A 26,618-nucleotide genomic window follows, 5' to 3' on the forward strand; every position below is an offset into this window, starting at 1 on the left:
AACATTCACTCCCTCCACCACCGACACACAGGGGCAGCAGTGTGTACCATTTCCAAGATGCACTGCAGCAATACACCAAGGCTCCTTAGACAGCACCTTCCAAACCCACGACCTCTACCAACTAGAAGGACAAGGGCAGCAAATGCATGGGAACACCACCACCTGCAAGTTCCCCTCCAAGTCACACACCATCCTGACTTGGAACTATATCGCCGTTCCTTCATTGTCGCTGGGTCAAAATCCTGGAACTCCCTTCCTAACAGCACTGTGGGTGTACCTACCCCACATGGACTGCAGCGGTTCAAGAAGGCAGCTCACCACCACCTTCTCAAGGGCAATTAGGGATGGGCAATAAATGCTGCCTGGCCAGCGATGCCCAAATCCCAATGAATCAAAAAAAAATCTATTCTTTCAATATGCATGAATACAATCCATCTGGACCAAGGGTTTTATCCTCTCTAAGTTTGATTAGCTTATCAATTATTTCTCCTTTTCTATCTGAAATATTGTTATATCTTTTTTGAACTCTTCTTCTAATGCCATGTCCACCATTTTAGTCTCCCTGGTAAATACTGAGGCAAAGTAATTATTTAATATTTCTGGCATTTCACTGAAATTACTTGTGAGTTTATCATGTGTACCTTAGTGACCCTATGCTTTCTAGATTTTTCATTAGTTATTTATGTGTCTGTACAGTACTTTACTATTTCTTTTTATATCCTTGATAATTTAATTTTGCAGTTTTCCTTTGCCTTCCTAATTGTTTTTTATTAGTTTGTTTCCTGAACTTTTCACATTCCCTTTTGCCATCCTCTCAAGGGCAATGCACTTTAGTGTATGCCTTTTTCTTTAGTTTCAATTTTGTCCTTAATTCTTTTTTCATCCATAATGTGTCATTACTGGCTAAGCTGCCTTGTTTTTCAGTGGGATGTATTTCTCCTGGACTCTATTGATCACTCTTTTGCATGTTTCCCACCACTGCTCCATTTCTTTGCCTGTCAGTAAATTTTTCCAGTATATTTTCCCTAATTCCCTTCTCATTCCCTTAAAATATGCTTTTTTTCCAATTTATTGCTCTGGTCATTGTATTACTGAGGTCCTTCTCAATCTTTATCTTAAAACCTTATTATCTTGTGATTGTTCCTGCTGAGGTATTCCCCTATACTTACTTCCCTTATTTGTGCTGGTTCATTTTCCATTACTAGATTCAACAGGACACCCTCTCTTATTGGAATTTTTACATTCTATATCCTATACTCATTCACCTATTTGCTTACATATTTATTCCCCCATCTCCTTTCCAGTATTCGGTGGCCAGTAGAATATCCCTAGTAGCATGATTGATCCAGTATCCCTTATTTCAATCCATATGGATACTGTTTCCAAACTTCTGTTTAGTTATGTTCTTTGTTTCAACTGCCATTATTTTATCTCTAACTAGAACTGCTACATCACCCCCCTTCTTCCTTCCCTATCCTCTCTGTTTATGTCATAACCTGCAAGATTTAGTTACCAATCATGTTCTTTACGTCGTGTCATGAAGACTGCCACCTGCCAAGAATGAGGCATCTTAATTTCGTCATATGCACATTAATTTTAAACTGTTGCTGGAGTGAATAAATTACTTGTTTAAAAAGAGATCACCAGATACTTGGCTGGAGGACATTTGCATACTAAGAGACAGTGCTTGGAGAGACAAAAGAATTGCTTACTGATTCAAGTAACAGAGATTGGGCTGGGTAATGGTGATCCACAAGTTGTCGGGGTAAGAGACAGCACTACACCACCGCCCCCCCCCGGGAGCTTTGGAATCCACAAACGCAGAAGTGGTTAAGCCAGCTGGTCACGTGACTAACTGGCTGGTCCAGGCTTTTTGAACAAGACACAGGACAGTTTGGGGGCAGACTGCATATTGTAACTGAAGCTGGAACAAGACAGTCTCTCTCCTGGCTGGTGCTCTCTCGCTTTCTCACAAGCCTCCGGACCCACTGAAGTCACTCAATCCTCAAGAGAGAAAAGACCCCTACATTGAAAAAAATGGAAGCGTGCACTGGGCCCCAGTGAACAGCAAGACATACCGGCAATCAAAGACTCCACATTGAACTTAAAGGACCATAAATACCTACCAGATATTGCCTCAAACCTTTCCCCTTTATTCCTTCTACTTTTTCTGTCTCTATCTGCATGTATGTTTATCGCGTATGCATGCTGGCGTCATCATGTCAAGTATTCGTAGTCGTTAACCAAATTAGAGTTTAAGATTGATAAACTTCCACCTTTCTTGTTTAAATCTAAGAAAACCTGTCTGATTGATTTCTTTGCCTTACAATTGGAAAGCAGTGAACAAGGATTCGCTGAGGGGAGAGCTAAAAACACGGTATTTTTAAATTTAAACCCTATTAAGGTTTACCAGGCAAAGGCTGAGAGGGAACCCCTAGACTCCTATCTCACCTGGTTGTAACAGTAGTCGTGTTTTAGTTATTCCTATTAGAACTGGTTCCTTGCTATGGATTATTTCCTCCAGATCCCCTGTTTTGGATGTCGTGTACATTACTGTGGGACAGTTTAATTCATCTGTAGCAGTGGTTTCTTTGACTTCATTATTCATGGTCTTTTTATACTTCTGTTTTATAATTGTATTTGTCCCCTGACTGATAATGTTACCCTTGGTTTTTACCTTGGTCTGACCTTTACTCTCTTTCCTATTTCCTTGGTCTTCAGACTTATGTTATTTTGACCAGATCCCTCCCCCTGCCCATCCCCCACCCCAGTTCTGCTGCTTTAAAATCTATTGACAGCCCTATTTATCCTTTATATTTATCTGACCCCATTCCCAGAGGTCCAGCTCCTTCCTTCCCAGTACTCGTTCCAGTGTCACATGAAATGGAATCCCTCCATCCTACAACAGTCTCAACAGGAATGCAGTCACCTTCCTGATCTGCTTATCTCTCTGCCAATAACCATATGATTTGGATATTAATCCCAAGATTACCATCCATGAGGTCCTTTTTTTGAATTTAGTTCCGAACATCTGATATTTCCTTATCAGGACCACTTCCCTTTTCTTCCATATGTCACTGGTCCCAACATGGACCATGACAACTGGATCTCCCCCTTTCTTTCCAAGATTCTCTCCTTTAGCTCTGAGATATCCTTTAGCTCTACACCAGGTAGGCAACACACCCTCTGGAATTCTTGACGTGACTGTGAGCATGGAAACATATTGGACACCTCGCAAAATCAGGAGCAGAAAATATGAAACCTGTAACGTTTCCAAAGGATGGTCAAAATAAAGGGCACCAGCAGCCTGTGAATGGACAATGCACAAGGCCAATTACAGCCCTCAGAAATGTTGGAATTGGGAGGCCATTTGGAATAAGCACCGCAAGGGAGACTCCAGTTGAAACCCTCTCTGCCTAAAAACTCAGCACCCCTGCCTGCTGTCGCTGACCTATCATTGTGCATGCATGTTCCCCTCAATGTTATGCCAGAAAATTGCCTGCCTGTGCTCCTCGTCAGGCACAAAACAATCAAATCTCAGGGCCTGATGGTTTTTATTTCAAATTCTTAAGAGAGACGCAGTACGGGATGTGTTTAGTGCTAATGGCCATGACTGATGTGAAGGTCCCAGAGATCAGAAACAAGTTAGTATAGTGCCCATATTGCACAAAGATGGCATGCAATATTATTCACACAAGTCTGAAGAATGACAGTTTTAAAAGATTAGGCAATCACATGCACTTTTATCAGGATGTAGCCATACGTATATAATAAAATTTCTTTTGTCTATCACATATATTGCATTGTTGGAAATGTTCATTTTTTCCTTTGGATCAATGTTTAAGTCTGTGATTTTCTTCATTCATATGATAAATGATGGACAGGAAAAGACCCTTTGGCCCATCCACTCTGTCCCATGCAGCAGCAATGTGTAGAGCATCACGATCCAAACATTGTCCACCCCAAATGGAAAAATGTGACCTCCTGGGAGAGGCAGAAAAACCAAAGAAAAATACAGCCCAATTCAGGGAATAATCTGGAAAATTTTCTCTCTGACCCCTTTAGGTAATCAAAACTAGTCCAAGAGATCACTCTGGCCCTGCCTAATGTGATACAGAACTTACCTCTTGTACAAGGTTATCTCTGCCTCAGCCAGAAACAGGTCCGATTCTCACTTGAAGGAATTGAGTGAATCAGCATTCACTGTACAAGCTGGCAGCCTGTTCCAGAGGCCGACTGGGAAAAGAACCACCTCTTGATATCTAACCTGGAACTGGCCTTGTACAACGTGAAACTGTGATGCCTGGTCTTCCCTAACCAATCAGTTGAAGTAATACATTTTTTAAAAGGTTTTTCTTACACATCAAACATATTTTGCAAAAACTCTCCAACCCGACCAATACATCTGTGACCTGTTTGATTCCTATAAGTGCAGTACCAGTCCTGATTTTGCAGATCTCTCTGGGAATGAGCCAGTAGTGTTACAGTCGAGGGCAGTGGTGGTCTCACCAACCAATGGTGCTGGTGTGCCCATGTTGGCAGGAGGCATTCTTACTAAAATCAGAGAATCACATATGAAAAGTTGAAGAACTGGTCAGAAAAGCCAACGTGAACATCTGGGAATGAAGCTGGGAAAGAGTCTGAAAGGAACCAATAATGCACGACTCAAAGAATCAGTTTAGTACATTTCCGAGTTTCCTATCATCTGCAAACTTTGAAATTGTGCCCAAGAGTACACCCAAGTTCAGGTCATTTATATACATAAAAAGAGGAGTGGTTCCAACACTGACCCCTGAGGGAGACCACTGTATACTTACCTCTATATTCCTGAAAGATTTTTTAAAAATGGGCTAGAAATTAATTTGTCTCGATTTCTGGGGACATGGGCAGCGATTAGCGGCATGCTGAAAAAAAAATTGCCAAAATGGAAAATCCTGATAAATGAACACCGCATAGAAGGATCCAGCCTGATGGATGTGGTGCTGGAGGCATTAGTGTTATGGGTGGGCAGGAGGAGAGACGGCATGGTCCCAAAGGGGGCCAGAAGACCCTCAGAAGGGAGTGAGAGAAGATGGTCAGGAATATCTGGACACAAGAACCTGGCAGCAGTGCCACAAGAGACTTAATGATCTCATGCGGGTGGTCAAGGTCAGTGAGTGCATCTTCACATGATATCTCCTACCTACTGCTGCACCAGCCTCTCACACTGTTCAATGCACCACACCCCCATCACTCACCTAGCACCAGTTAAATCATGCATAACATCCAGATACTCTACCTCATCCTCACACACCTACCAATGCTGCCAGACAGGGTGGGTGAGGGGGCAGGCCTCCTTAAGGGCTGCTCCATGATCCATGGAGGGACCTGCCAATGGCAATAGTCACCCCATGGCTAAGGTGCCATCACTGGAATATGCTCACCCCTGATTGCCAGGACCTGCCTGACATTCCCTGGCTTGCTCTACAGAATGCGCCTTGCCTTCAAGGGTGCCTCTGCATTGTAGAGCCCTCTCCTTCCTGCTGCAGCCTCAATGGTCGAGCTGCCGAGATTGCCCAGCTCTGACTGAACCGGCAGTTCTGGGAGGCAGACCGCCATCCCCTATTGGTTGGATGTCCCGGCAGCTACCTGCTAATTGGCTGCTGCTGGTGAAATGCTGCCCCAAGCTCCCACCACCCATTGAGAAATGGCTGAATTTGTCCCTGTTTTGTCTTTATGTGTTTCTGGTTCCCAGATGTTGCAAGAATCACATTTTAAAACTTGGAAAAGGCTGGAATCAGTCGAGTTTATTACAGTACCATGCTTTGTGCTGTAGAGTTTGATTATTGTGTTACATATAACATGACTCCCCAGTGCAGCTGTGAATGTGACCCCCTACTGGAACACTTACACATAACAACAAGTTCAGAGCTAATTAGTTCCAAACACTTTACAGATAGTATAACAATGTATACATATATAACAGTCCCACTATCCTGATCTTTCCCCCTAGCCTTACAAACCTCTCCTCTTCAAGTATTTATCCAATTCCCTTATGAAAGCTACCACAGAATCTGTTTCCAGCAACTTTTCCGGTAGTGCATTCCAGATAACAACATGCTGTTATTTTAAAAAATCTCCTCATTCCCCTCTGGTTCTTTTGCCAATTATCTTAATTCTGCGTCATCTGGTTACTTCTGCCAATAGAAACAGTTACTTTCTATCTACTCTATCAGAACCCCTTATTATTCTGAACACCTTAATTAAATCTCCCCTTAACCTTCTCTGCTTTAAGGAGAGCAAGAACAATTTCTCTGGTCTCCCTGTGTAGTTTAAGTTATTCTAGCCTTTCATTAGCTTTATTTACAATATGAAGAAGTTACAATATGGTTATTTGAGGGTTAAAAATGTGGGTGTGGACAGATGTAACTGTAGACAGTTTTATCTGATCTGTACTCTGCCCCGCTCTCAGTTACCAAGTCGTTTTGTCACTGAGAAGGTCCCGGTGGAACCCATTCACCATGAAGCGGTGGATAAGGTGCGTCTCTATTCTCGGGCTATTGCCTCTGTTCACACACAGCTTCCAGATACGATACAATGGGTAAGTAAATCAAATATTACTGTTATATTATCAGTGAAGATAAATAGTAGTACCATCACAAATAGATTTAACTGCTCAATTGTCTTTGCTGTCGGTTGGATCTTGCCCTGCACACAATTGGCGGAAGTGACTCAGGTTGGAAACTTGGTGGGCCAGAGATTGAATCGACCGCCTTCACTGTCTCCAGCTGTGGGTAATTGATCAACGCACAACCACACTTTGCCCTCTGTGTAACTTGATTCACGTCCACAATAGATTCCTCGTTTAACAGCAGTGACTACACTTCAAACAGTAACTCATTGGTTGGTAAGTTCTTTAGAATACCCTGATAATACAAGTTGATTTAAAAATGCCAATTCTTTTACTTTCTTCATAGACTATCATGTACTTTAAGGTGAATCAACTGACTAATAGGCTGTTGGTGTGTGTTTAAATAATCAACTAACAAGTATAATCCCCTAAAACAAGTTTCAGGTCCGCCCCAGTGTGAGTGTTATTGGACAAATATCAGCACATAGACATTGCAAGAGAATCCTTCAATTGTGTCTTAATTCTTCCTGCTGAAAACTGATCTGTTTGTGTGTGATGAAGATGAAAGCAAGGTATTTAATCAAACCACCTAGCTGGTGCCGCTCTGCGCTGAAACATGCTTCAGTCTCTAATACTCAGCTCTGTCACGTTGGGGAAATGCAATGCAGAAGCAAAGGGGGGTCACAGATAATGGAGGTTAAAGTTGGAGAGGTTAAACACGGGAAGGCATGACAAATCTAATCATAGAATCATTACTGCACAGAAGGAGGCCATTCAGCCCATTGAGTGCATGCAGGCACACTGTGAGAGCAATTTCGCTTGTCCCACTCCCTGGCCCTTTATCTGCAAATTTTCTGTCTTCAGGTGTTCACACAACTCCTTTTTGAAATCCATGATTGAATCTGCCTCCATCACCCTCACAGGCTGTGCATTCCTAAACAGTGGCTGTGTAAGAAATTATGGGTAAATAAAAATCAAATTACAGCTGTGAAATTCGACTGCACCTTGAACAGTAACTCACAGCAGGATACAGTGATGGTCATCAGTTCAATCCCCAATCCTCCAAGTTTCCAATCTAAATCATTCAGATGTGAATGTGCCAGGTCACCACGGAAAGGAGGAAAAGTAATCTGACTGCTTTGTAGTGTTGCTAACTCCATTCGGATATATTTCTGGAGGTTTCATCACTTGATCTCCCGTTAAATCCACCCTGAGCCCTCCCGTTGCTGCTATTGGTTGCCCGACACATCCATTCTTACAGCACACTACCTACCCAGGCCAATGGGGAAACTGAACGGACGTTTCATTATCCAATTGGATGATTCTTGGCCATCAGGGAAATAGAATTTTCCCAACTCTGATAAAACAAACAAAAGCATTCAAAGAGAATGAAAGCAGCAATCTTTTTCTTAACGGCCCTATGATTTTTCTCCTCGAGCTGCTCACAACAGTGTCCTGGAGATTAATCTTTAATTCCTGTATACGCCACAACAATCCTGGAGGGTTGGGAACTCTACTGGATTGCCAAAGGGAGCACGGGTGCTGCCCTGGGAACATGGTCAAATTACAAATGGAAATAGCTTTCTGGTAATATTGTTGCAGTAAAGAATGTTGGATTGGCAAAACTCCATCATACTTTGAGAAACATTCAAAAATATTACCAGAGTTCCTGGCCATTTCAATACTAAGCATTGTTCCAGTACCAAAGAGAGTGGCACTTGGTGATAGACTTAAATATTCCAATGCTATCCTGGCCGAACTCCCATCTTCCGCCTTTCATAGACTTGAACTCATGCAAAACTCTGCTCTTCATATCCTAACTCACAACAAGTCCCATCACCCCTGTGCTCACCGGCCCATATGAGGTCAGGCAATGCCACAATTTTAAAATTCTCATCCTTGTTTTCAAATCGCTCCATGCTTTGCCCCTCCCTATCTCTAACCTTCTCCAGCCCTATAGCTCGCCGATATCCCTGCACTCCTCCAATACTGGCCTCTTGTGCAACCCTGATGTTAATTGCTTCACCAGTGGTGGCCGTGCATTCAGCTATCTGAGCCTGAGGCTCTGGAATTCTCTCCTTGAGCTCCTCTGCCTCTCTCCTTCTCTCTTCTCCATTCAGACCCTCTTTTACCAAGCTTTTGGTCACCTGTCCTAATAGCTGCTTATGCAGTTCAGTATCAAATTTTGTTTGGGACATTTTAGAATCATAGAATGGTTACAGAACAGAAGGAGCTCATTTGGCATGTCATGTCCTGGCCGGCTATCTGCAAGAGCAATTCAGCTAGTCCCACTACCTGCCCTTTTTATGTAACCCTGCAAATTTTCTAACTTTCTCTCTGCCTCCACTCCCCTCACAGGCAGCACATTCCAGATCCTAACCACTTGCTGCGTGATAAATGTTTCCATGTAGACTTTGGTTCTTTTGCCAATCACCTGAAATCAGTGTCCACCAAAGGGAACCGTTTCTCTCCATTTACTTCATCTGGACCCTCGTGATTTTGAACACCTCTATCAAATCTCCTCCCAACCTTCTCTTTTCGAAGGTGAACAGTCCAAGCTTCTCCAATCTATCCTCATCATTAAAGTCCCTCTAAAGGTGCCATATAAATGTAAGTTGTTGTTAGGTAATGTGTTACATGCAAGAAGAAATAGGAATTGTGAAAAGGAACTTCTTGTTTCATTTCAGGGACCAAGTGCTCCGAATCATCCCTATAGATTCTGAACAGGTGAAGTTTCTGAAACAATTGGCGGAGGATGAGCAGGTAAGTTCTGGAATGAGTCTGTATGACCTGACTGGCAGTAATCAAGTGATACTGGCATTCTGGTGTTGGCTCGATTTCGTTAACAAGGATAAACAAGGCGGACCTGGGGCTTCTGAAGGACCTTCCCAGGTATCATCAGCGTCATTGTCCACTCTCAGTAGACTTGGTACAGTATCCTGATACTGTGTCCCGATACTGCCTCAACCTTTGTTATTGTTACAATGTGGTGAAGTGAAGTATCCCCTCACGGTGTGGTGCTGTGCCCTGTCATTGTTTGGGACACAGATATATTAATAATGATCAGATCATCTGTTTTAGTGATGTTGGTTGAGGGTTAAGTATTGGCCAGGACACCTCAAGAACTCCTTGTTCTTCTTAAAATATTGCCATGGGATCTTTCAAAGTCCACCTGAGTGCGCAGACAGGGCCTCAGTTTAACGTCTCATGCAAAAGATGACACTCGGACAATGCAGCATTCCCTCGGCACTGTACTAAGTGTCAATGTAGATTTTGCGCCCAAGTCTCATGTGTGGGACTTAAACGCATAATCTTCTAACTTGGGCAAGAGTACTGCCATTGAGAATTAGCTGACAGTATTACATTTGGATATTTTGGAATTTGCCTTTTCACATTTGAATAGTGAGACAGGATTGAAGATATGAAGCAGCATTTTCGGGTTCAGGGGCAACAAATCAGCAAGAAAACAGGAGGTAAAATTGAAAGAGACAGAATCCCAACACCCAACTGGGGAGGCGGTGGCGTAGTGGTATTGTCACTGGACTAGTAACCCAGAGACCCAGGGTTTGCTCTGGGGACATGGGTTCAAATCCCACCACAGCAGAAGGTGGAATTTGAATTCAATTAATAAAAAATCTAGAATTAAAAAGCTAGTCTAATGATGGCCATGAAACCATTGTCGATTGTTGTAAAAACCCATCTGGTTCACTAATGTCCTTTAGGGAAGGAACTCTGCTGTCCTTATCTGGTCTGGCCTACATGTGACTCCAAACCCACAGCAATGTGTTTGACTCTTACATGCCCTCTGAAATGGCCTAGCAAGCCACTCAGTTGTATCTAACTGCTACGAAGTCAATAAAAAGGAATGAAACCAGACGGACCACCCGGCATCGACCTAGGCACCGGAAATGACAACGGCAAACCCAGCCCTGTCGACCCTGCAAAGTCCTCCTTACTAACATCTGGGGGCTTTTGCCAAAGTTGGGAGAGCTGTCCCACAGACCAGTCAAGCAACAGCCTGACATAGTCTTACTCACGGAATCATACCTGACAGACAATGTCCCAGACACTGCCATCACCATCCCCGGGTATGTCCTGTCCCACCGGCAGGACAGACCCACCAGAGGTGGTGGCACAGTGGTATACGTAGGGAGGGAGTTGCCTTGGGAGTCCTCAACATCGACTGTGGACCTCATGAAGTCTCATGGCATCAGATCAAACATGGACAAGGAAACCTCCTGCTGATTACCACCTATCGCCCTTCCTCAGCTGATGAGTCAGTACTCCTCCATGTTGAACAGCACTTGGAGGAAGCACTGAGGGTGGCAAGGGCACAGAATGTACTCTAGGTGGGGAACTTCAATGTCCATCACCAAGAGTGGCTCGGTAGCACCACTACTGACCGAGCTGACCGAGTCCTAAAGGACATATCTGCTAGACTGGGTATGCGGCAGGTGGTGAGGGAATCAGCAAGAGGGGAAAACATACTTGACATCCTCACCAATCTGCCTACCGCAGATGCATCTGTCCACGATAGTATTGGTAGGAGTGACCACCGCACAGTCCTTGTGGAGACAAAGTCCCGCCTTCACATTGAGGATACCCTCCATCGTGCTGTGTGGCACTACCACTGTGCTAAATGGGATAGATTTTGAACAGATCTAGCAATGCAAAACTGGGCATCCATGAGGCGCTGTGGGCCATCAGCAGCAGCAGAATTGTACTCAACCAAAATCTGTAACCTCATGGCCCGGCATATCCCCCACTCTACCATTACCATCAAGCCAGCAGACCACCCTGGTTCAATGAAGAGTGCAGGAGGGCATGCCAGGAGCAGCACCAGACATAGCTCAAAATGAGGTGTCAACCTGGTGAAGCTACAACACAGGACAATCTGCGTGCCAAACTGTGGAAGCAGCATGCGATAGACAGAGCAAAGCGATCCCATAACCAATGGATCAGATCTAAGCTCTGCAATCCTGCCAAATCCAGCCATGAATGGTGGTGGACAATTAAACAACTAACTGGAGGAGGTGGCTCCACAAATATCTCTACCTCAATGATGGGGGAGCCCAGCACATCAGTGCGAAAGATAAGGCTGAAGCATTTGGAACAATCTTCAGCCAGAAGTGCCGAGTGGATGATCCATCTCGGCCTCCCCCTGAAGTTCCCAGCATTGCAGATGCCAGATTTCAGCCAATTCGAATCACTCCGCGTGATATCAAAAAACGACTGAAGGCACTGGATACTGCAAAAGCTATGGGTGCTGTCAATATTCCGGCAATAGTACTGAAGACCCGTGCTCCAGAACTAGCCCCGCACTAGCCAAGCTGGTCCAATATAGCGACAACAATGGCATCTACTCTGCAATGTGGAAAATTGCCCAGGTATGTCCTGTACACAAAAAGCAGGACCAAGTCCCACCCGGCCAATTATCGCCCCATCAGCCTACTCTCAATTATCAGTAAATTGATGGAAGGTGTCATCAACAGTGCTATCAAGTGGCACCTGCTTAGCAATAACCTGCTCAGTGAAGCTCAGTTTGGGTTCTGCAAGGGCCACTCAGATCCTGACCTCATTACAGCCTTGGTTCAAACATGGACAAAGGAGCTGAACTCAAGAGGTGAGGTGAGAGTAACTGCCCTTGACATCAAGGCAGCATTTGACCGAGTATGGCATCAAGGAGCCCTAGCAAAACTAAGGTCAATGGGAATCAGGGGGAAAACTCTCCGCTGGCTGGAGTCACACCTAGCACAAAGAAAGATGGTTGTGGTTGTTGGAAGTCAATCATCTGAGCTCCAGGTCATCACTGAAGGAGTTCCTCAGGGTAGTGTCCAAGGCCCAACCATCTTCAGCTGCTTCATCAATGACCTTCCTTCCATCATTAGGTCAGAAGCGGGCATGTTCGCTGATGATTGCACAATGTTCAGCACCATTCGTGACTCCTCAGATACTGAAGCAGTCCGTGTAGAAATGCAGCAAGACCTGGACAATATCCAGGCTTGGGCTGATAAGTGGCAAGTAACATTCGCGCCACACAAGTGCCAGGCAATGACCATCTCCAACAAGAGAGAATCTAACCATCTCCCCTTGACATTCAATGGCAGTACCATCACTGAATCCCCCACTATCAACATCCTAGGGGCTACCATTGACCAGAAACTGAACTGGAGTAGCCATATGAATACCGTGGCTACAAGAGCAGGTCAGAGGCTAGGAATCCTGCGGCGAGTAACTCACCTCCTGACTCCCCAAAGCCTGTCCACAAGGCACAAGTCAGGAGTGTGATGGAATACTCTCCACTTGCCTGGATGGGTGCAGCTCCAACAACACTCAAGAAGCTCAACACCATCCAGGATTGGCATCCCATCTACAAACATTCACTCCCTCCACCACCAACGCACAGTGGCAGCAGTGTGTACCATCTACAAGATGCACTGCAGTAACGCACCTAGGCTCCTTAGACAGTACCTTCCAAACCCGCGATCTCTACCAACTAGAAGAACAAGGGCAGCAAATGCATGGGAACACGATCACCTGCAAGTACCCCTCCAAGTCACACACCATCCTGACTTGGAACTATATGTTTATGTTTAGTTTAGAGATACAGCATTGAAACAGGCCCTTCAGCCCACTGAGTCTGTGCCGACCAACAACCACCCGTTTATACTAATCCTACACTAATTCCATATTCCTACCACATCCCCACCTGTCCCTATATTTCCCTACCACCTACCTATACTAGGGGCAATTGCTAATGGCCAATTTACCTATCAACCTGCAAGTCTTTGGCATGTGGGAGGAAACCAGAGCACCCGGAGGAAACCCACGCAGACACAGGGAGAACTTGCAAACTCCACACAGGCAGGACCCAGAATTGAACCTGGGTCGCTGGAGCTGTGAGGCTGTGGTGCTAACCACTGCGCCACTGTACCACTATATCGCTGTTCCTTCACTGTCGCTGGGTCAAAATCCTGGAACTCCCTTCCTAACAGCACTGTGGGTGCACCTACCCCACATGGACTGCAGTGGTTCAAGAAGGCAGCTCACCACCACCTTCTCAAGGGCAATTAGGGATGGGCAATAAATGCTGGCCTGGCCAGCGATGCCCACATCCCATGAATGAATTTTAAAAAAAACTAGCAATGTACGAATCTAATCCTGCAGCTGTTAATTTTGGCCAGTAATGTGTTTGCGGTTGCCATGGATATTGAAGGACAAACAAGATAGGGCAGTTGTTACAATCGATAACATTGGCGAAAAAAATTGAACTTTGGAAAACAAAGAAAATTAATGAAAAAGCAAGCTACAGAAACGCAAATTAATAGATCTCCGAATCATACGTTACAGAAGGAGGCCATTCGGCCCATCAGGCTTGTGCTGGCTCTTTGAAAAGGCTATCCAATTAGTCCCACTCCCCCACCCCACACCCCCCCATCCCCCGCCATTCTGTCCGCATAGCTCTACGTCATCGTAAAAGGACAAGAGTTTTGTTTTTTATTTATATCGATAGAGCTTCCTTGCACTTTGAAATCTGTTTTATAAATCAAGGCTCCTGGTAAGATTGAAACAAGTCAATGTCTTGGCCTCAAGATGATTATGATTGTATCAAAAAGATGTTGAAATAGGTTGTTAAATATTTACTGTTGCAGCTAAGGACGATTTGAAGAGATTACGCTGTTGACCCTTTTACTCTGTAGGATATCAACTGACGTGACAGACAAAGATAAACTAAAACCAAAGTCTCGTTTAACTTCACTTTATTGGTACTAAAATCACTTAAAGCATACAAATGCTTACAACAGTTTATTCAGACACCAAATAAGTACAAGTCTCACTTCTTGTACAAGATACTGCCCATCATCACGGAGGTGATCAATCTCTCGTCACGGTTGATCACTGAGCCTCCAGACTCAGGGTGCTGCCTTTGAGAATTGTTCCCGGGTTCTCGCCGAGAATTCCCTCAGGTGTTAACCCTTATATAGTCTCTGAAGGCTCCTTGTTCAACCCATGATTCACATGATCTTGTTTTGCATAAATCTTCAAGCATTATCTCATCCTTGGCAAGCATTAGCCATTTAGCCGCCTGGACAGAAGTCCTGACTTGTTTACAATAACCACCGTTCATTCCCCTACGTCTGTTCCTCTTTTATCTATTCTTGTTCAATAGTCTATTCAAACGGTCACATATCCCTAACCACAAGCTTCGACATGTCAAATGGAAAGGTCCTGGGGAAAATTGATGGACAGAGAGATTTGGGTGTTCAGGTCCTTTGTTCCCTGAAGGTGGCAATGCAGGTCAATAGAGTGGTCAAGAAGGCATACGGCATGCTTTATTTCATCGGACGGGGTATTGAGTACAAGAGTTGGCAGGTCATGTTACAGTTGTATAAGACTTTGGTTCGGCTACATTTGGAATACTGCGTGCAGTTCTGGTCGCCACATTACCAAAAGGATGTAAATGCTTTGGAGAGGGTGCAGAGGAGGTTCACCAGGATGTTGCCTGGTATGGAGGGCGCTAGCTATGAAGAGAGGTTGAGTAGGTTAGGATTATTTTCATTAGAAAGACGGAGGTTGAGGGGGGACCTGATTGAGGTGTACAAAATCATGAGAGGTATAGACAGGGTGGATAGCAAGAAGCTTTTTCCCAGAGTGGGGGGATTCAATTACTAGGGGTCACGAGTTCAAAGTGAGAGGGGAAAGGTTTAGGGGGGATATGCGTGGAAAGTTCTTTACGCAGAGGGTGGTGGGTGCCTGGAACGCGTTGCCAGTGGAGGTGGTAGACGTGGGCACGATAGCATATTTTAAGATGTATCTAGACAGATACATGAATGGGCAGGAAGCAAAGAGATACAGACCCTTAGAAAATAGGCGACAGGTTTAGATAGAGGATCTGGATCGGTGCAGGCTTGGAGGGCCGAAGGGCCTGTTCCTGTGCTGTAATTTTCTTTGTTCTTTGTCTGTTAGCTTCCTTCAGCAAGTTCTGCACTTATCTTTAGCTGCCTTAGATCATGCTGGGTATAAAGCATTCCGTGACCAACCTTTCAGGGCCTACAACATTGTTATTGTTCTTAAGGATCCTGAGGATTTGTGTTGTTTTATTTTGTGCAGATTGATTTATGGAGGCCCAAGTTCCCCGAGGGAATTCAACCTCAGGGTGAGGTCCACGCTCGGATCCCAGCCTCAGCACTCGGCACAGTCCAAGGCGAACTGAAGGAAAGGGCCCTTGAATACAAGTAGGTGCAGCTCCAAATGATCAAATAATTGTAGTTTTTTTTCTTATCGCAGTCATGCTCCCACAGCCACTTTACAAATCAGCAGACTGTGAGCAGAATGCTGCTGCATCTCCCTCAGTCTTCCCAATACCCAGCCAATCCCATGTTCACTGTGGCTATTTCACAAGAACAGAATAAGAGGCTATCTGGTGTATAATGTCATTCCCTAACTGGCAGCTCAGTCACCCAGCGTGTAATTAAAAAGCTCATCCTGATCCCCTGGCCAAGGTTCAATATATCTAACGTGATAGCAGAAGGGCAGTGAGCTGCTTGCACTTGTGCTGCTGATCACTGTTCACCATCCCTTCATCAAGTGCAGGAGCAAGACAATGACATCGCACACATGGATGTCAGCAGCTGTTCCAACAGGACTAGTCCTCCACTACTTTCTCATCAATGTATCAACTGTCAGCTCAGTTCCATCTATACGACCTGTACATTTCAGACACGGCTTTCACTCTCTTGGTGCCCGGTCCTAACCAGTGTTCTAAAAACATCTTTTTCTATTATGTACTGAACCAAGATGTTTTTTTGTCTTATTCCACAGTGTTTTAACGCAAAATATTCAAGATCTCCTGGACAGTCAGATAAAGAGTGAGGTTAAGCAGCCTTTCAATACTAGAGCACACAGCTACACCAAGTATCACCCAATGGAAGAGGTAAGACTTATACAAAAGGAGGAAAGAATTGTCTCTTTTTATATTTAGTACCTCAAAGCTACTCTTCACAGTTTTTCTCTCAAACACTCAGATCTATTACTGGATGGAAGAAATGAAGGAAAATTACAAGGAGTTGGTGACACAGCATCTGCTGGGGATGACCTACCAGAAACGGCCAATGTATTATCTCAAGGTATCCAGAGACTGTTGCACTCTCGTGTTCTGCCACCTTTTTATCTCATTTCTGGTTCTGTTATAAATGGTCGCATACCCAAGGAATTTTTGTATGTTGAGGTAGGCGGGACTAGATGACCAGTGGCGCACCCAAGGATCCACTTCAAGGATGCTTGCAAGCGTGACATGAAGGCCCTAAATGTCGACTATCACAGCTGGGAGTCACAAGCTGGAGAAAATGGGAAATGGCAATACATCCTGTGGACTGGTGTTTAATACCATAATGACTAGTTGCTAATGCAGCTTGGCAACAGGTGCCAACATCAAAAACAATAACTCACAGCATCACTTGGCAGCTTCATGTGCAGCACTTGTGGCAGAGCCTACCTCTCAAGCATTGGCCTTCACAACCATCAACAAAGGTGCATCAAGGGAAGACACCCCATTTATATGGATTGTTTGCTGCGTGTCCATCATGTTTTGTAGATGAAGGATGCCAACCATAAGCTGCCTCCGCCAACATTGGCCCAGTAATGAACTTCAGTCACACAACAGACCCTCTGACCCTGTTTGCATCCTTGTGACCATTCCACATCCCAGAATTTCTATCTTTGGACTGTCTCAGTCAGCTTGCCAATTACCAGAGTAGTTTTGTCCTGAGGGCTTGTGCCGAGTAGCTGAGATTACTAAAATAAAAGCAAAATACTGCGGATGCTGGAAATCTGAAACAAAAACAAGAAATGCTGGAGTCACTCAGCAGGTCTGGCAGCATCTGTGGAAAGAGAAGCAGAGTTAACGTTTCGGGTCAGTGACCCTTCTTCGGAACTGTAAGAAGGGTCACTGACCCGAAACGTTAACTCTGCTTCTCTTTCCACAGATGCTGCCAGACCTGCTGAGTGACTCCAGCATTTCTTGTTTTTGTTGTAGCTGAGATTACTATTTGAGCTTGTGTGAGAGAAGATCTTCATGACATCTATCTGGGCTCAGTTAATGACCAGAACCGAGAAGTAAGATTCCTGCACAGTTTGTGTTGCAGTATCCTCCACAGAAATTAGACCTTTATTCCTCGAAATCATAACGGATTTGAACTCACCTCTCAAGAGGTTAAAGAATGAGGTTGTAATAGTGACACCGTCTTCCCCCCATCACACCATTAGAGAAAGGAAACCTTCATATCTTGATCCTGGCATTCACTTTAACCCAAGTCACTGGAAGGTTGGGATTAGAACTTCATTATATACCAGTAGTGTAATAACATAAGAAATATAAGGAGGAGTAAACCATTTGACTCCTTCAGCCTGCTCTGCCATTTAAGAAGATCATGGCTGATCATCTGCCTCAACTCCACTTTCCCACCCACTGCCCATATCCCTTCATTGCACAAGAGATTAAATAGCTTTCTATCTCATCCTTGAATATGCTCAATGATGGAGCATCCACAATCCTCTGGGGTAGAGAATTCCCAAAATTCAAAACCGAGTGAAAAAGTTTCTCCTCATTTCAGTCCTAAATTATTGTCTCTTTATCCTGAGACTCTGCCCCCAGGTTCTAGATTTCCCAGTCAACAGAAACAACCTCTCAGTGTCTACCCTGTCAGGCCCCTTCCGAATCTTGTCTGTTTGAATGATGTCATCTCTCATTCTTCTCAACGCCAGAGAGTATAGGCCCAATTTATTCAGCCTCTCAACATAGGCAACTCTCATCCCAGGAACCTTCACTGTGCCACCTCCAAGGCAAGTATATCCTTCCTTAGATACGGAGACTAAAACTGCGCACAGTACTCCAGGTGTGGTCTCACCAAAGCCCTATACAATTGTAGCAAGATTTAGAATCATAGAATCTTGTTCTTGTACTTCAGTCCCCTTTCAATTGAGGCCAACATGCCATTTGCCCTCCTAATTGCTTGCTGTACCTGCATGCTAATTTTCTGTGTACCTTGAACATGGAATGATTGGGTTTTGGAAGGGATGTGCTTTGAAGTTACTGCTATTGAGTGAAGATTGCCTCGTGGGAGATTACTGAGATTTTTGAGTCACAAGTGGAGCACTTTGATCTTCTTAAATCATTGGAGAGAAATGCTGACGGCTCCCATGTGTTAGAGGAAATGGCAGATGTGCCTCGTATCCATTTTAAGATACCATCAAGACAATAGAAATCTACCTGAGAGCAACAAACCCAAAGCCTGTAACTGTGACAATCATGTCCATTGCAATGGTCCCTCCACCATGGTTATTTGTTTCTGTAGGCACTAGAGATCTCAAGTTGCCAAATTTCTCTCATTCTAAGCTACTGGCACCCAGAGCCATTGCTACACATCATATTTTCTTCTGTCTGAGTTGCAATGATCCCAGTCTCACCCACACAAATCAACAACAGAGCCAGTGTCTCCTTCATTTTCGCTAGGGCTTTTCTCATTGGAGCGAAGAAGGATGAGAGGTGACTTGATAGAGGGGTACAAGATGATGAGAGGCATAGATAGAGTGGATAGTCAGAGACTTTTTCCCAGGGTGGAAAGGGCTGTCACCAGGGGGCATAATTTTAAGGTGATTGGAGGAAGGTTTTGGGGAGATGTCAGAGGTAGGTTCTTTACACAGAGAGTGGTGGGTGCGTGGAATGTGCTGCCAGCGGTGGTAGTAGAAGCATATACATTAGGGGCATTTAAGCGACTCTTGGATAGGTACATGGATGATAGTAGAATGAAGGGTAGGTAGTTAGTTTGATCTTAGAGTAGGTTAAAGGTTCGGCACAACATTGTGGGCCGAAGGGCCTGTACTGTGCTGTACTGTTCTATGTTCTATGTTCTATGTTTTGTCCACAGATCAGTAGAAAATCCGATAAACCCAAGAAGATTATCTGGATGGATTGTGGAATTCATGCCAGAGAGTGGATTGCTCCTGCTTTCTGCCAGTGGTTTGTGAAGGAGGTGAGTGTCCCCTTATTGTAGCAACAAACTAAAACCATTTGAGCCATAATCCACTCAACAGTTTCTATATTGGAGAACAGAAGTCTTATGAACAGTGGGGATGATCAGGTTGAATGACAAATAATGAACTGTCTTCCGAATGACAGAAATGTGTGCAGCAACCAAAAGTGCTGATTCTTTTTGTGTTGCTTGTAACCTTGCTGAGGGTTTTGCAAATAGAATGTTTAAGGTCACTGATAATGCAAACTCATGTAGAGAAAGCAGGCTGTTCTCTATAGAAAGGCATACCTTTGGGACCTAGAAATAAATAGTATGTCAGATTAACACTGAGAAATGCAAGATGATTAATGCTGGTCTTGCCAATAACAAATAGAATTAAATCCAATAAATTACTTGCTTATCATGATGAGAAACGTGGCTATAGGGTGGCACAGTGGCGCAGTGGTTAGCACCGCAGCCTCACAGCTCCAGTGACCCGTGTTCAGTTCTGGGTACTGCTTGTGTGGAGTTTGCAAGTTCTCCCTGTGACTCTGTGGGTTTCCGCCGGATGCTCCAGTTTTCTCCCACAGCCAAAGACTTGCAGGTTGATAGGTAAATTGGCCATTGTAAATTGCCCCTAGTGTAGGTAGGTGGTAGAGAATATGGGATTAATGTAGGATTAGTATAAATGGGTGGTTGTTAGTTGGCACAGACTCAGTGGGCTGAAGGGCCTGTTTCAATGCAGTATCACTAAATAAATAAATAATACTCAGGAAGAGAACACTTTCTGACTGTTAAAACCTAGTGTGGGCATTAGGCAGACCATACACAGCATTGGTTACAGTCAGGATGAGGTTCCCTAAATAAAATCCGTCAAATACTTCTAATCATCTCTTTCTAATCTCATTTGTTTGTGTATGACAGGTATTAGAGACCTACACTGCAGACCCGAAAACAGATCGCTTCCTCCAAAACATTGACTTTTACATTTTGCCGGTTCTGAACATTGATGGCTATATTAATTCCTGGACAACAGTAAGTACAGTCCTGGATGATGTGTTATTATATTGTGTTGCTGACCCAAAATAATCCCAACGGCTAGTCTGTGAAACTTGTCTCGGTGAATCTCACCTATTCTGAGTCCACATTGGGGTTTAACATCCTTCTCTATCTCTAGGACCGTCTGTGGAGAAAATCTATGTCTCCGTGTGACAACAGCACCTGTTTTGGAACTGATCTGAACAGGAATTTTGATGCAAAATGGTGCAGTAAGTGAAATCCTCACACCTTCCCCATTTCTTCTGCACCTATATCCACATGTATATCTGTACATCAGTCTCATTTATGAATCAGTCCATCCTCTCTCTACCTGTATTTGTCTTCCCATCAATCACTCCATCTTTATTTTTTCTGTCTATCTTACATACCTGAATCGAGCAATGTAGCATTATGTATTGTATACCCACTGCGGCTGTCTGCAGCAAAGTAACTGCCTGTAAATATATTTGTTGATCCAGTGCTAGCTGTCTTTTTAAAAAAATTATTTATTCATATGATGTGGGCATCGCTGGCAAGGCCAGCATTTATTGCCCTTGAGAAGGAGCTGGTGAGCTGCCTTCTTGAACTGCTGCAGTCCCTGTAGTGTAGGGACACCCACAGTACTGTTAGGGAGAGAGGTTCAGAATTTTGACCCAGTGATAGTGAAGGAACAGCGATATAGTTCCAACTCAGGATGGTGTGTGACTTGGATGGAAACTTGCAAGTGATGGTGTTCCCATGTGTCTGCTGCCCTTGTTCTTCTTGGTGGTAGAGGTCATGGGATTGGAAGGTGCTGTCGAAGGAGTCTTGGTGAGTTGCTGCAGTGCATCTTGTAGATGGTACACACTGCTGTCACTGTGCGTCGGTGATGGGAGTGAATGTTTAAGGTGCTGGATGGGGGCCAATCAAGCGGGCTGCTTTGTCCTGGTTGGTGTCGAGCTTCTTGAGTGTTGTTGGAGCTGCACCCATCCAGGCAAGTGGAGAGTATTCCATCACACTCCTGATTTAGATTAGAGATACAGCACTGAAACAGGCCCTTCGGCCCACCGAGTCTGTGCCGAACATCAACCACCCATTTATACTAATCCTACACTAATCCCATATTCCTACCAAACATCCCCACCTGTCCCTATATTTCCCTACCACCTACCTATACTAGTGACAATTTAGAATGGCCAATTTACCTATCAACCTGCAAGTCTTTTTGGCTTGTGGGAGGAAACCGGAGCACCCGGAGAAAACCCACGCAGACACAGGGAGAACTTGCAAACACCACACAGGCAGTACCCGGAATCGAACCCGGGTCCCTGGAGCTGTGAGGCTGCGGTGCTAACCACTGCGCCACTGTGCCGCCCTATTTGTGCCTTATAAACCGTGGAGAAGCTTTGGGAATCAGGAGGTGTGTCATCCTTTGACCTTCTGTCATAGCCACAGTCTTTATATGGCTGGTCCAGTTAAGTTTATTGTCCATGGTGACCCCTGGGATGTTGATGGTGGGGATAGTCGATGATATAAATGCCGTTGAATATCAAGGGGAGATGGGTAGATTCTCTCTTCTTGGAGATGGTCATTGCCTGGGCACCTATGTGGTGGAAATATTACTTTCCATGTATGAGCCCAAACCTGAATGTTGTTCAGGTTTTGCTGCATGCAGGCACAGACTGCTTCAGTATCTGAGGAGTTCTGAATGATACTAGACATTGTGCAATCATCAGTGAACATCCCCATTTCTAACCTTATGTTGGAAGGAAGATCATTGATGCAGCAGCTGAAGACGGTTCGGCCTTGGACACTACCCTGAGGAAATCCTGCAGCGATGTCCTGGGACTGAGATGATTGGCCTCCAACAACCACAACCATCTTCCTTTGTGCTAGATATGGCTCCAGCCAGTGGAGAATTTTTCTCCTTATCCTATTAACTTCAATTTTACTAGGGCTCCTTGATGCTACAGACAGTCAAATGTTGTTTTGATGACAAGGGCAGTCACTTAGAGCCTAAGCAGCTGAATGCACAGCCGCCAATAATGGGGTAATTGAAATAGAAAATGCACAAATGGCCAGAATTGGAGGAACACTGGGATCTACACATCTACTTGTTGCTGCTTTCCTTTGAAATAGTGTATTTCAATTTTTGTTACAGGTATTGGGGCTTCAAGAAACTGCTGTTCAAGCATCCACTGTGGTTCAGCACCAGAGTCTGAACCAGAAGCTGCTGCAGTTGCTAGTTTTCTCCGTCGCCATCTGCGTGATATTTTATGCTACCTGACCATTCATTCCTACGGTCAGCTGATTCTTACCCCGTATGGATACACAAACGAAACAGCCAGTAACCACGAGGAAATGGTGAGATGTTATCGCCAGCAGAGAAAGTCCAAATCTCCTTTTACTCCTACTCCTTATCCATAGATAACTGACACGAGCATGGCTGGGATAGAAGCTCTTTATGCACAGTAAACATATTCCAGAAACAGTCAATACCCAACCATGGTAATAATGGGCATTCCAGTCTGTAATATGGATAATGGATTGAGAGCTGATTTAAACATGAGGCGTAGCTGTCGGCTCCTCTCTATCCTATAATAAGCTGGAATATTCATTACAACCACTAAAATCCACACCGCAAGCAATTAGACCAATCAGTCCTGTTTGATTCAATAAGTACATTGAAAACCAGGGTGGTCTATTCTATCTTTAGCTCAGTTTAATCCTAGCAATTCACTGTGGATTATTTACATATAATTGGCTCTATTCACACTCCCCAGAGGGTAGGGTGGAGCAATGGTCCTCCTAGATTGCAATCGGAACAGTAGGATGTAGTTAGACCATTCCTTTTCCTCCATTGAATGAAATGCAGAACATCGTGAGAGGGAGTGAGGGATGATCTAGAAAAGGAATACTATAAGGAATTCTTTATAAATTCAAATGTTATCCTGTGCAATCATTCTGTTTATCACTTTCCAGGTGAATGTTGGACAGAAAGCAGCTGATGCTTTGTACCAGAAGCACGGAACAGAGTTTCAAGTGGGACCCATGTCAGAGGTTCTCTGTACGTTTAATCCATTTCACATGAGTTATATATTTTTTTAATCGTTCGTGGAATGTGGGCCTCGCTGGCTAGGCTGGCATTTATTGCCCATCCCTAATTGCCCTTGAGAAGGTGGTGGTGAGCTGCCTTCTTGAATTCTTGCAGTTCTTGGGGTCACCAACAGTGCTGTTAGGAAGGGAGTTCCAGGATTCTGACCCAGCGACTGTGAAGGAATGCCGGTATAGTTCCAAGTCAGGATGGTGTGTGGCTTGGAGGGGAATTTGCATGTGCTGGTGTTCCCATGCATCTGCTGCCCTTGTCCTTCTAGGTGGTAGAGGTCACAGGTGCTATCTAAGGAGCCTTGCTGAGTTGCTGCAGTGCATCTTGTAGATTGTACACACTGCTGCCACTGTATGTCGGTGGTGAAGACAGTGAGTGTTGAAGGTGGTGGATGGGGACCCAATCAAATAGGCTGCTTTGTCCTGGATGGGGTCAAGTCTCTTGAATGTTATTGGAGCTGCACCCATCCAATCAAGTGGAGAGTATTCCATCACACTCCTGACTTGTGCCTTGTCGATGGTGGACAGGCACTGGGGAGACAGGAGGTGAGTTACTCGCCACAGAATGCCTAGCCTCTGACCTGCTCTTGTAGCCACAGTATTTATGTGGCTGGTCCAGTTCAGTTTCTGGTCAATGGTAACCCCAGGATGTTGAGAGTGGGGGATTCAGTGACGGTAATGCCATTGAACTATAAGGGGAGATGGTTAGATTCTCTCTTGTTTGAGTTAGTCATTGCCAGGCAGTTGTGTGGCGTGAATGTTACTTGTCACTTATCAGCCCAAGCCTGGATGTTGTCCAGGTCTTGCTGCATCTGGACAAGGACTGCTTCTGTATCTGAGGACTTGTGAATGGTGCTGAACATTGTGCAGTCATCAGCGAACATCCCCACTTCTGACCTTATGATGAAGGGAAAGTCATTGATGAAGCAGCTGAATATGGTTGGGCCTAGGACGCTACCCTGAGGAATGCCTGCAGTCATGCCCTGGGACTGAGTTGATTGACCTCCAATAAGCATAACCATCTTCCTTTGTGCTAGGCATGACTCCAAACAGCAGAGAGTTTTCCCCTGATTCCCATCAACTTCAATTTTGCTAGGGATCCTTGATGCCATAGTTGGTCAAATGTTACCTTGATGTCAAAGGCAGTCACTTTCACCTCACCTCTGGAGTTCAGCTCTTTAATCCATGTTTGGACCAAGGCTGTAATGAGGTCAGGAGCTGAGTGGCCCTGGCGGAATCCAAGCTAAGCATCAGTGAGCAGGTTAAAGCTGAGCAAGTACCACTTGATAGCACTGTCGATGACCACTTCTATCACTTTGCTGATGATTGAGAGCACATTGATAGGGCGGTAATTGACCTGGTTGGATTTGTCCTGCTTTTTGTGGACAGGACATACCTGGGCAATTTTCCACATTGCTGGGTAGATGCCAGTGTTGTAGCTGTACTGGAACAGCTTGGCTAGGGGTGCAGCTAGTTCTGGAGCACAAGTCTTCAGTACTATTGCTGGAATGTTGTCAAGGCCCATAGCCTTTGCAGTATCCAGTGCCTTCAGTCATTTCTTGATATCACATGGAATGTATCAAATAGGCTGAAGACTGGCATCTGTGAGGAGGCTGTGATGGATCATCCACTTGGCGCTTGTGGCTGAAGATAGATGCAAATGCTTCAGCTTTATCTTTTGCACTGGTGTGATGGGCTCCCCCATCATTGAGGATGGGGATATTTGCGGAGCCTCTTCCCCGTTAGTTGTTTAATTATTCACCACCATTCACAACTGGATGTGGCGGGACTGCAGAGCTTAGATCTGATTCCTGTTGCTCGTTTTACTTTAATCCAGGTTCCTCTCACTCAGCTGAGTGACACTATTTATAGAACGATCTTCATCTCATTTCAAAAGTGCAGCTGCTAATGTCAATTCGGGGACTAACTACTGTAATAACGCAAAAATATGACTAACTGAGCTCAACTGTGAAGCCTTCCTCATCAAGTAGCCCTCTGATGCTCTTTGTGAGGAATGCCCAAACGGTTGGGAGGTCCCAGAAGATCAAGACGAAAGAAAGGTGATGGAAAAGTGGTAAAACATGACAAGCCATTGGAAAACACACCTCAGGAAGGATAAAAGCAAAATACTGCGGATGCTGGAAATCTGAAATAAAAACACAAAGTGCTGGAAATACTCAGCAGGTCTGGCAGCATCTGTGGAGAGAGAAACAGAGTTAACGTTTCAGGTCGATGACGTTTCATCAGAGCTGGGAGGTTATATGAGCCTTGGAGGGGGTACTGTGGAAACTCACTTTATTGCAGTGGTATGTGGTTCTGTCTTATAGATTATGCAGCTGGCACATCTTCTGACAGGGCAGCTGATCTTGGGATCAACTTTTCCTACCTATTTGAACTCCGAGACAACGGGACGTATCGTTTCATACTCCCAGAGGACCAGATACAGGCTACCTGCGAGGAAACCATGGCTGCTGTGACAACCATAATAGAGTACATAAATGATAAACATTTCCAGAACTCCGCTCCGAGCTTTGGAGCTCTGTGGTTGGGTGTGCTGGTCTCCAGCTTGTTAAACATATATTTTGTAAATGATTCCTAAATCAGAGGTGAAAGTAGATGTAAAGAATTGGGGTGGGGGTGGGGGGGGGGTGGTGATGGGGGTGGGGAGTGATGGGGGCGGTGTGGGACAGGGGTTGGGGGCATTATGTGGACACAAGCGCATAGAGTCATAGAATCATAGAATCATATGGGTAAATTTTATGTGCCCGCCTCAAATCGTGGCGGCGTGCTCTGATCATGGCGGTCGTCCCACGTGGGGGCTTATTTAAATGAAGGGGAGGAACTGCTGCCCCCGATGATGTCATCAGGGCTGCTGC

At 44.8% G+C, this 26,618-nt stretch overlaps 1 protein-coding gene across 1 annotated transcript; it reads left to right on the forward strand.

Annotated features, from left to right (window-relative positions):
• Positions 1 to 6,441: 6,441 nt before the first annotated feature.
• LOC137372263 (carboxypeptidase O-like) lies at positions 6,442 to 26,372 on the forward strand. Its single transcript, XM_068035977.1, has 11 exons — positions 6,442 to 6,580; positions 9,298 to 9,373; positions 15,722 to 15,846; positions 16,433 to 16,544; positions 16,636 to 16,737; positions 19,537 to 19,641; positions 20,545 to 20,655; positions 20,798 to 20,888; positions 22,799 to 23,001; positions 23,620 to 23,704; positions 26,070 to 26,372. Exons 1-11 carry the CDS (start codon positions 6,501 to 6,503, stop codon positions 26,339 to 26,341), a joined length of 1,362 nt encoding a protein of 453 aa, XP_067892078.1. The 5' UTR covers positions 6,442 to 6,500; the 3' UTR covers positions 26,342 to 26,372.
• Positions 26,373 to 26,618: the final 246 nt, after the last annotated feature.

Source organism: Heterodontus francisci, chromosome 7, assembly GCF_036365525.1.
Source record: "Heterodontus francisci isolate sHetFra1 chromosome 7, sHetFra1.hap1, whole genome shotgun sequence".
Classification (NCBI taxonomy): Eukaryota; Metazoa; Chordata; class Chondrichthyes; order Heterodontiformes; family Heterodontidae; genus Heterodontus; species Heterodontus francisci.

Excerpts from the sequence above, each read along its gene's own strand:
- LOC137372263 (XM_068035977.1), top strand. The coding sequence starts at position 6,501 with ATGAAGCGGTGGATAAGGTGCGTCTCTATTCTCGGGCTATTGCCTCTG. Across the intron at positions 15,847-16,432 it reads GAAAGGGCCCTTGAATACAA|TGTTTTAACGCAAAATATTC; the intron begins GTAGGTGCAGCT and ends CTTATTCCACAG. Across the intron at positions 16,545-16,635 it reads AGTATCACCCAATGGAAGAG|ATCTATTACTGGATGGAAGA; the intron begins GTAAGACTTATA and ends TCAAACACTCAG.